This window comes from Cystoisospora suis (genome assembly GCF_002600585.1).
Source record: "Cystoisospora suis strain Wien I chromosome Unknown contig_1109, whole genome shotgun sequence".
NCBI classification, from domain to species: Eukaryota; Apicomplexa; class Conoidasida; order Eucoccidiorida; family Sarcocystidae; genus Cystoisospora; species Cystoisospora suis.
The window spans coordinates 1-11,001 of NW_027153910.1; the positions used below are offsets into that span (position 1 = coordinate 1).

An 11,001-nucleotide genomic window follows, 5' to 3' on the forward strand; every position below is an offset into this window, starting at 1 on the left:
TAGTCGCCTCGTTGCTGTTGCTCCCCCCCCCCCAACTAGTTCACCATGGTCTCCCATCCACCATAAAATCCCTGCCGTTGCTGAAGTGGGATGACCACTTCTTCAGTGGAGTGGCGAGGACCCCACAACGCCATGTTGTGCCCCGCTACGTGCACGGTGCCTTGTCGCTCTCCCTCCTTAAGGAAACCTGACGGGTGGAATGCCCTGTCTCGCCTGTGCAAGGGTGAGACGAAGAACAAGCCCCGAAACAATGTACAGACATCCTGGAGGAACCTAGGAAAAGAAACGACCCATCTCCAGATGAAACGATATATATACATCACCGAATGTCGCAGTCCAGACGGACGGTCCCCTAATCTCGGTGTATGTACACTCATCAGCCGGCGCTTTTACCTGAGGTCTATCTACGACTGACTACAACCAGGCTAAGATTTTAGGGGCGTTTCAGCCCGACGCTCTGAGGCTACGATCTACATGTATCCGAGACCGACTGCAGCCACATGCACCAATATACAAAGTTTGAATTACTTCGTACCTATGTTTCTACTTGATCAGTTTGTACATCGGCGACCGTAGTAACGCAACCTCTCCCTGCCAGGTCGAGCTTCATCACCTGAAACCAGCACCTTCGCGCATACTTTATTTCTCGCCACCGCACCACCGATGTGAATCCACCCACCAAAGGAGATCTAACAGAACACTTCTTCAGGGAACTGCCGTTCAAACCGGCTGATTCATTAAAGTGATGAAATAGGTGCTTTACGTCAACTGACGAGACGTGGGGTTTCTTACGACTCGGATACAGTAGTGCGCTAACTGCCAAAGAAAGCATCTGTCTTTAAAAGGAGCTCAAAGGTAGCTACCCTTCACTACTGTAAGAGAGAACCGCAGCACGAGCCATCATCACCTAAAAGAGAGGGTGGTTGAAGGAAACATTTCTGGGATGTTATAAGAATATATCCGCACGTACAGCCGCATATACGTAGTTGATGGCACAGTCGGTTCCAATCAGAACCGCTGCGTGTCTTTGCTCTGACCACTGTTGTGCTTCGTTTTTCAGGGACAGACACTTATACGCGTTATACGTCGACGTTCGTAGCGTTCTCCCTCGTGAGGAAGAGGTAAAAGAAGACTTTGAACCACCTAAGGCTAGAAGAGTTCTTCCAGCTTGCATTTTTTCCAGTTATATCAGTCTTCCGCGAAGTTTTTTGCCGTGCAGCGCGGAGACCGAAACAGACGTGTGTAAGCGGCCGTATTCGGCTTCATGTACACCACAGCCCCCAGAGCAGAGCTCCTGGCCGAGCATCTTGTTCGTTCCTTCTCCCAATCTATGGAAACCTTTTCTCCAACCGTTCTTGTCCATCATGTTTCTGAATTTCGCCTTCCAATGAACTCTTATGCACTCGTACTCTTTCGGTTTGAACGATGCAGTGAATCGTTACCATTTCCGGACCATTGAGCGTTCTATCATCTGCTACAAATAACGGTTGTCTGAGCGGCCAACTTCTACTCTGTCTTTTCAAAAGCCATAGCGTCCGCCAACTCTGTTACCAGACAACGAAATCTTTCTGTCTACTGTCCGTGCTGCGGTTCAAGGGACCACGGGGTGAGTGAGCTCGGTCCACGATCTTTACCAAATTTCGGTCCCTCTCTTTTTCCAACTTTGCTCTCCCTTCTCCCGCACTGTTTACTACTGGGATCGGGTTGTCGAGCTATCTGTCCTCAGTGTCCGTCATAATGGCGGCCTCTCTTGACTTCACCGCGGTTTCAAGAAACCCTGGATGACTTACTACGTCCTGTCCCCCACCTCAAACCTTACTATGTATCCTTGGAAGAAAAGCAAATGCCCTCTAAAGTCCTGTTACCTATCCTCATCGTCGTAACCATCATCTCTCTGTCCTTCACCCTTCATACCGTTTTCTCTGTATACCGTCTCTTCTTGATGCGTCAAGCTTGTATGTTTGAAGAGACTGTCCTCCTCCGTGAATTCCGCGTCTTTCCTTTGGACTCCAGAGAACGTCATACCCCTCATCAATGATCTTTCTTCTCCCCAGTCAACGCCGACGGGAGGCGACACTCTTCCAACACAAGAACCTACACACTTGCCTTCTCAAACGTAACCTAATGACGAGGAATGATGCATTCATCCTTACGGCAAGAGCTGTGAAAAGCCATTCTTAAACGTGGTCGATCTTCTCTTATCAACCCGAGTATATGATCTCTGGTAGCCACTGCTTACAACCCTCGGCCTCCGGCCTGCAGCTTCCGCAGAGATACCTCTGCTAAAGCAATAAACTGAATCAACGCTCTCTTACATCTCTCTTACTTAAACCTACAAGAGCAATCCTTTCTTCCATCTCTCTTTATTCCTGATCTTACCCTCTCTTCTTTCGTTTTTTCTAGTGGTGTGTTTCTCTCCTTGTAACGTAGAAGGCTCTCCAAGCTGGGCTTCAACTCTCTACGGCTACCCAACGAACTATTATATATACAGGCGGATTATATACAGAGTATTCAGAACTTGACGACTACTGACTGGCAGATATTGAAGAATGACAACGAAAAATGATCCGTAGATCATTCACTGGTCCTCAACGGTCATCTCTCCCTACACTTCCTCTCGTTCGACTTCCTCCGCGCTGCTCTCCTCTGCCTGCGCTTGAACCTCGTCCACCTCGGCCTCCGCCACCGCCTTGGTTCCTTCCGCCTCGACCGCCTCCTCCCCTTCGATTCATCGGGGAATTGCCTCTGTAGTGATGGTCCCTACATCATCAGAGAGAAAACACACGAATACACGACAGCCAATACACGGCTCTGTCGTAGGGTATACAGCACAGACACAAAAAAACGGCTTCTCCAGACCCGCTCACACTGCAGAAGGTACGAGGGTCCTCGACAAGTCCTCTTGCACGCACCAGTCCATACGCTCTCAGGCGAGTTTTTTTCTGTATGTATATATAGAATATATATATATATATATATGGCATCAGATGGTCCTACTATCTGTACACGCGTGATCGGGTATGTATCACTAGACCGAAGTATGGAGAGAGCTATGCCACCATGTCAGTCTTGAGCAGCCCCGCCATCGTTGTTAAGCGCCACTCCTCCCTGCACTCCGCTCTCGAGAGGCCAGTCCTCACCATGACTCTCTCTACAATCTCTTTTCACTTTCCCTTGATAGTCCCTCATGACATGGAGGCGGGGGCATCGTGGGGTAATGCCGAAGGTAAAAAAGAAACATAGATCTACAAACTCATTGAAGTCAAGTGGTCTACCGCCATCAGAACAAAAAAGCCTGTTACTCGTCGTATGCAACTCGTAAAAAGCTCTCTTCCAGCCCTAACAGACAACTGATCAAAGGATGCCCATGTCTTCGCCTTCTCGGCCTGATTCTTCTCAGTCTACATCATATCCTCCAACAGAACCTCGTCTTTCTCTTATCTCTCCCTCCTCTCTTCTGGCATCATCAACCCATATCTCTCGTATTCACGACTATGCGGCCTGTATGAATAACCAGGTGATCATATGAAGTATGTAAACTCGTATTACCTCGGGTCTCCATGATGATGATGGTCTCTCCCACCCCCTCCTCCTCGTTCTCGACTTCTTTCCCGGCTTCTGCTATTTCTTCTCTCCCTCCTTCCACCACCACCTCCTCCGCCGCCTCTTTCTAAGCCTCTTTCTAACATTCCGAATCCTTCAGGACCGACCATCAAGCCAGCTGCAGGATGAGCAGGATGACCTGGCGGGACACCGAAGGCGTGAGGATGATGAGGTAGAGCTCCTGGAGGTAAAAAGGCAGGTGGAGGTAGCCCAGCAACGGCTCCACCTGGTAGAGGTCCTAGTGCCCCCATAGGCGGATGAGCATGAGGATGGTGTCCTAAAGAAGGGTGATGATGGCCTCGAAGAGCTGGATGATGAGGCCCATGTAAAGGTATAGGAGGAGCTGCACCTCCTCCTCCTGCTGTCACGGCACCAGGGGGAGGCATGGCACTTAAAGGTATACCTGGGGGATGACCTACAGGCAAAGCTCCTGGAGGCGCTGCGGCTGCACCCCCTCCACCTGGAAGAGGAAGCCCTGAAGCAGGATTTGTTGACGTTGCTTGTTGAGGATGTTGAGATACACCTGGCACAACAGCTACCATAACCTGTCCTGGAGACCCAGTTCCTCCGTTTGCCGCTGTATTACTATGGCTTGGGGGGCCTCCTAACGACATAGCACCCGGAGCAGATGATGTGGATGAGGCTGTACCGCCAGCACCAGCAGTGGGTGGTATCTGTCCTCCTGCTCCTAGAATACCAGCTCCTCCAATATGGTGATGAGAAGGAAGCCCGGATAAGCCACTTGCTCCTCCCGCTCCTCCCGACGCAACACAACCAGGACTAGATGAAGTTTGAGTAGGCGGAGTTGTAGGATTGCCAACAGTTCCCGCTCCAAGGGGGGTTGGCGGAAGACCTACAAGGCCACCTGCTCCGGCAGCCGCAGCAGCACTAGGTGATCCTCCTGATAGCCATACCGGAGGTCTTTCCTTCACTCCCAGGTAGGTTAGCGACCCGTCTGCCTGTTGCTCATATTGATGTCTACGGAAAGTTGCTGTAACAGGAGGGGGAAGACGGTTAGCATGACAGAAAGATACGAATTGCTCGCATACAGACTGGAGAAGGTCTTCAGCCATATTCAGAGCCTGGGGAAAAAGAAAGACAGAGAAGGGAAGAAGAAGGCATCTTCACGCCACACAGGTCCTGAATCATCAGGAGGTCGCAAAGTACTGAACTGAAAAAAGTCTTGTATACGCGAGGGGAGAAGCTATGAATAACAAGAAGCCGACGACGCCCCTACCGTAGTCATACAGGATGACGGCAAGATCCATCGACAGAGGGAGAAGAACAAGACTAGAGTGATGAATCTCCTCCTAGACCCATTCCTATTGCTAACATTAGCAGGCCACTCAGTCACTACGGGTCTAAACAACATCACAACCGTTTTGAAGGCGAAACACCTAGAAACGGAATGGAATGGTGCAAAAATAGCTGTCTGATATGGAGTCCTAAAGAAGTATTGGTGGACACGTGGCTCCTCTGCCCTATGTTCTACCGGACCATATACGGAATAGAGAGCATATACAACATATCGACACTCAATGTCGGCCTTAGCGTCTGGATGGAGGGCGCTAAAGCTCATCCGATGCTGATGAAAGCGAAGAAGACGGCTCGAGCAAAAGAAAATTACGGGGTCTTCGTGAGGGCGCTCCGTCGGTGTAGTTGCGGAGTATAAAGGGGAGAGATGATCAGGCAAAAAACAACGAGGCGGTTATACGCTGACGGAGAGAAAAGACAGATATACATACCGTAGAGTAGGCTTCAGGGTCATCTGAGGAAAGAGAGAGGTGAAGACGCTCTGCTACAGGGGCTTCGTTGATGGCCTTGCCTGAGGTAGAACAACAGAGAGCAAAAACACTTCAAACACGTGCCACTCGTGCGATTATTACTCCTCAAATGACGCCTACTGTGACCGTATAATACTCGAACAGAAAGAGACAAGAGAACAAGAAGAGACAACGACACCAGGAAACAAGAAGCATGCGAAAGAAACGAATCACCTGTGGTGTATCCCCTCATGTACTTAAGAAGGTACAGATTGTACGGCAGACTGTATAGATGTGATGGTTCCCACAGCTCCCCAGTTCATTACTATGTTTGTTGCTATGATGTTCCTCTTGACGTCTTTAAGGAGAAAAAGAAGCATATCAAATCGTACACCAGCAGACGTGTGGGAGGTACGTAGTCGGGTGAAACGTATGCAGTTATTCACGATGTCTGCGAACAAACTTCCTTGTTGGTACCTAAGGAAGTCGGTCGTGAGGCGAGTTACATGATCTGATACGCTTCTTTCTCTCTCTCTCCCTCTTCTTTTCATGTGACTCCTATATCCCCCTTCATACGCACACCATCCCAGAGTGTACAGAAGAGGTGTGACTTTCAGACATGAAAAAGCATCCGCTGTTCTCTCTCCTATCCGGTGGGGAAAAGCACGCAAGAAAGAAAGAAACATCCTTTTCTTTCTTTCGTCAGCTATCCCTCTATCTAACTATCTATCTATCTATCTGTGTTCATGACGATGTTATCTTTTCTGGTTCTTCGGTCGCCCTTTTACTTACCTTTGATGGAGACATCAACTTTATGGCGTGTTTGTTCCATGATGTAGCTTATATTACTATTCCGGTCACCTAAGAGTGTACTTGTGACGTCAAAGTCGGGTTCATATGTGAAGAGATCTACAAGCTCTAAACGACAGACTTGTTTCCGTCCTCCTCCTGCTGCCCCTTGCTCATCAAGCATCTTCTTCTCCCTTCCGACTTCTTCTTTGATTCTTCCCACACTTCCACTCCCGCCTTCACTTCCACCCCCCTTCTTCTTTCCTAGACTTGAGGAAGGCGCCCCGGTCGCCGTAGGCGAGGCACCGCTGCTACTAGACGACGTAGGAGGAGGTGAAGACGAAGAAGAAGAGGATGAAGACGACGACCCAAGGTGTTGCTGTGAATGATGATGACCAAGAGCATTCATGTCACCTGGATTTCCTCCTCCTTGCCCTCCTGGGCTACTCCCAGGATGAAGAAGAAAATCTCTTCGATCATGATAATTCATATTGCTCAGATTTCTCTTTGCATCATTCATTTCGCCCTCTTTCACCATGTTACCTCGCCCCCGTTCAGATCGTCCCGTTGCTGCTCCTAACCCTGAAGAACCTGATGACGACGAAGGAGGAGGATCACATGACGATGCTGGGAGGTAATCATCTACCAATGCAGATGATGTTGTGCTATTGTCAGAATGAAGAAGACTCGATCCAGGAGAAGATGCAGTAGGCGAGGGAGGCAAAGGAGATACTCGGAGAACTCCGAGGCCAGGAAGGAAAGTTTGATTCAGTTCCCGTATGCACGTGTCGACAGCAGAGGGGGGAGTGATAACGACCTCTGCCGCAGCTCGCTTTCGAGATAAAGAGACCTGAGTGAAGTTCGTCAAGAACAATAAACACCACGTAGATGTGTTGACACCCCAACATTACACAAATATACATACATACAGAGAGTCGTTTTTGCCTGACACAACTTCCAAGTGAAGAATGGGTGTGTAAGGCATGTATACCTCTCTGGTTCCGCTTCTTTGTTAGTTCTATTCAAAGACTTCTCTACCTTCTTTGATAGCAGACGGCGAGGTATCAACACCTTTATTGAGGAACCTCCATTCCCTTCATTCTCTCTATCATCCGAACTTCAAGACATAAACTCACTGGGGCTTACTGATCAAATATGTAACATGCTACGCTCCTTGGAAGCACATATACACGACGCATGATGGATGAATGCCGGTGTATATATCGGCATTCCGAATGATACTTTTAATTAGATTGACACAAGAACCGATAGGCTTTGACATGTGGAAAGACGAGTATACAGGAACGTACTCAAGAAAATCCTCATACATCAGAAACGAGGAGGGATATGTTGTCCCTCCCTCCACATGCGACTAAGCCCGGTGAAGACTTTCCTCAATCACCAGCAGGTCAAAACGGTAGCTGTACTACCTGTGTATGTATGTAGTCTGCATCGAGTACAGACAGACATGAACGGGACACAGACCATACACGCAAAGACATTCGCCAACGTCATCACCTATCTGAATGTGTAGTAGGTGGTTTAATTATCTATAGGTCTATCTGTACGAGGAAGAGGAAGGATATACCCTTCGTCAACCGAGATGGAATGAAGTTCTTGCGCATACCTGTGTAACTTTTCCGAAGACAGAAAGAAAGTTCTTGATATCATCTGACACCAACGTAAAGGCTGCAACAGGATAATCAATGAACAACACCATCCTTCCTCCTCCTCCTTCTCCTATATGATTACTTTGACTGCCTTCACCCCCTACAAATGCATTACCCCCTCGAGGATCTTCGAGATGTGTAGATCTTCCTCCTCCTGTAGATGAAGTTGCCATTGAATAGTTTGGTAAGTTTCCCATCGGTTGAATTATCCCTCCTCCTCGATTGGCTGTGAAGAAATCTTGATGATGTGAAGCACTACTACCCACATTACTATGCTGTTGAGAGGCATTCTCTTGCCCTCCCGCCACAGCAGGAGGAGCATTTGCTGATGTAGACGATGTATGAATGTTCGAATAAAAGCCTCCCCCTCCTCCTTGGTGATGATTCGGGATAAAATTGCCTCCTGCTCCTCCCTGTTGTTCAGGATTCATATGATTGAAGGACGTCATACTATTAGCAGGGGACGGTGAAGTTCCTGGGACAGATCCAGGTGTTGCTAGGAGTCCCATCCCCCCTGAAGTCCCAGGAGTAGGTAGAGTAGTCCCTCCTCCTATCATCCCTCCTCCGCCAGGAGTACCTAAGAGTGATGCGGTATGTTGTGTTGGTTGAGGGGGGGTGTGATGGACAAGACTATTGACTCCATTCTTATCAAGGGATGACGACGGTGAAGGAACCTTTGTCTGCTGCTGCTGCGGTGGTACTTGACCTCCTCCTACAGAAGAAAAAGGAAAGTTCTGATGAGGCTGCTGCTGCGGTATTCCACTAAAGCCTCCTCCTCCCCCGGTAGAAGATGAGAAAGGAGGAAGAGAAGAAGCAAGCTGCTGAGGAGCCTGAGAGGGAGGTAAGGTGGAAGAGGAAGAAGAGGAATTCTGATAATAGTTGTTTCCCTGAGTAGGGAGATTTTGATGTGATTGATGTTGCTGTTGAGCAAATAACTCTTGAAGCTGCTGCAATTGCTGAGAAGGCATGAGCGGCTTTGAAGTTTCCTCGGGTGAAGGCATCAGCCCTCCCCCACCCCCTCCTATATGGCCCTCGGCTGACGAGGCAGCAGCGGGGCCTGTAGCGTACATGTTGACGGCTGTCTCGCGACCTCTAGATAGTCAGTGAAAGAGAAGAAGGAAAGAAAGAAACAAAAGAACGGGACAAACGAGGCGAAATAGGAAAACATGCACAACGGATTTGCGGTGAGGGCAATACGAGGAAGAGAGGATGTAAGGGGGTGAGTGGTGAGCAACGGAGAGAAGTCGTCTTCACTCAGAGGGCTCTGGACGGAGAAATTATACGAAGGATCAAAGGAACAAGTGAAACCGCACAGACTCGAGACCCGACGGTGGCGGCTGTCGCCGTCGCCGCTCACAGCTCTCCCCCTCCTTGTATGATTGACAAAACAAAGAAACCAAGCGGCTACAGGAGTATGGAAGGAGAAGGGGGGGGGTTGGACGGGCTTACCGAAGACGTGCTTGCAGGGTCAAGGCAGAACGTTCTTGCCTTGACAGCAACGGAAAGAGAAATCTTCCCACAGAAACCCTTCCCTCATCTTCGACAAGAGATATCGTGTTCACAAGACTGTGAAGAAGTACGGCAGCATACACCCTAAGGAGAATGAAACAAGTGGCTGTTACCCCGAGAAAGCACGAAAGGGGAAATTACGTCGAGAAAGTCCTGTCGGAGAAGTCAACGCGACGAGGGCGTTACAAACCGCATGCCCACACACCGCAGCAAAGGACGGTTAAGAATCCGCTGTGTGAGTGTTCAGCCAACGCGCTAGACAGCGAAGAGGTGAGAAGCCGAAGAGCTATGCCGAGAAAGTGCCAAGTCCGGCTGTTGTTGTTGGCTGGAAGGAGAAGGGCTAACGAGAAACGGAGATGTGCAGATACGCCTCAGCTTTCTCTATACCCAAGGAGATGCGGCGGTAGCGAAAAGCGAGACTATGCAATGAATACACCTTTCTGCTGGATTAGAAGTCTCAAGAATACGGACAAAAAAGAGAAAACGGAAGAAGCGGAACTATAAAAAAAGACGGCCCACAACTGGAGCCTCGAAAAGTACGTTCGCCCATACGACTGCTTCTCTCTGTCTGCCGCGAGGCGCGGCGGCCAAACGAAATGAAGGGAGCACTGCTCTCATACAGAAAAAGAAACGAAAGGTGGGAAGCTCTCGGCGGTGTCCCTCCTGCTGTTCATCTGCATCGGACGCCGACTCGCTGCGCCTAAGCTCCGTGTGAGAGGCAGAGAGTGAAAGACTTCGTTTCCTTACAGAAAGTATTCCTAAAAAGAATAAAAGAAGACAAAAGACAAAAAAGCCCAAACTCGAGGAAGGAGCACAGCATGAAATCACAACGGTTGGAGCGACTCCGGCTGTCATCCGCCCCGCTTCTCCTTTTCCCTTTCTTCCCAAATGCAGCCAAGGATCGAACAAAGGAGGAACGCTTTTCGTACTCCGAACGGATTCTCCTCCTATTGCACAATCTGCGGGTCACGGAGAGGGGGGAGTAACAAAGCGGTCTCTCGCCCCTCTATAAGCCGAGAGCAGCGCGTTGCCAAGTGGGTGACAGAGCAGGCAAACTCCGTTTTGTTTCTCTCTCAACGAGGCTTAGATGATGTCAAGGCAGGCAGCCACCTTTCTGAGTTCTCCAATCGTATGTGAAGGGAGCAGAAAGCTGCTTTCATCTGTCTATATCAAGATGTCTTTGTCACTTTTGCTTGGTCAGTCCTTTGAATCTCTCGACAGCGCCGCGGAGTGCTGGCGATTGTAACGAGTTTGAAGTGTGCACTTTTGAATGATAGAAGGAATTCAATCCCTCGCCGTGTCGGGTTTTGGGTGTCGTAACTTCTTGACCCTCATAAAACGTATGCCGATTGTACTTCAGTCGTAAGATTGCAGAGTGCAAAGCTCGCCCGTGAATTCTTCCAGCAACCGGCAGGACGGGGTAAGTTACCAAGTATCCACCTTCACGCTTTGTCGAGTTCACGGAAGGAAATAATGTTTTTGAAGTTGGGTTTGGTACGGGTAAGGGGATGCGGCGGAGTGGTGGGGAGCTAAGGCCGCAGTCCCGCTATCACGGCCGGTCTCCCTCACGAGGTCCGTCTGCCTCTGCTGTTGCTCGACACACAGGCAAACCGTCATTTTGAATGACCAGCCTTTGGCAGGTCTGACCGGGACCCGTCCTCCGTTTT

General features: G+C 49.4%; 1 protein-coding gene across 1 annotated transcript; it reads right to left on the minus strand.

Moving 5' to 3' along the window:
- Nucleotides 1-44: 44 nt before the first annotated feature.
- CSUI_002684 (uncharacterized protein) lies at nucleotides 45-10,220 on the minus strand. The gene is made up of 6 exons (XM_068062883.1): nucleotides 7,783-10,220; nucleotides 6,159-7,005; nucleotides 5,349-5,428; nucleotides 3,550-4,685; nucleotides 536-2,760; nucleotides 45-213 (listed from the first exon to the last, which is right to left on the minus strand). The coding sequence occupies exons 1-5, from the start codon at nucleotides 8,893-8,895 to the stop codon at nucleotides 2,589-2,591; spliced, it is 3,348 nt and encodes a 1,115-aa protein (XP_067925137.1). The 5' UTR covers nucleotides 8,896-10,220; the 3' UTR covers nucleotides 45-213; nucleotides 536-2,588.
- Between the last annotated feature and the right edge of the window lie 781 nt (nucleotides 10,221-11,001).

What these genes read in the sequence shown, in the direction of transcription:
- CSUI_002684 (XM_068062883.1), bottom strand. Translation starts at nt 8,895, where the DNA reads ATGTACGCTACAGGCCCCGCTGCTGCCTCGTCAGCCGAGGGCCATATA. An exon ending in TCTTCGGAAAAGTTACACAG is followed by an intron (nt 7,006 to 7,782) that starts GTATGCGCAAGA and finishes AACTTCACTCAG; the next exon opens with GTCTCTTTATCTCGAAAGCG. An exon ending in CATCATCATGGAGACCCGAG is followed by an intron (nt 2,761 to 3,549) that starts GTAATACGAGTT and finishes CTGATGATGTAG; the next exon opens with GGACCATCACTACAGAGGCA.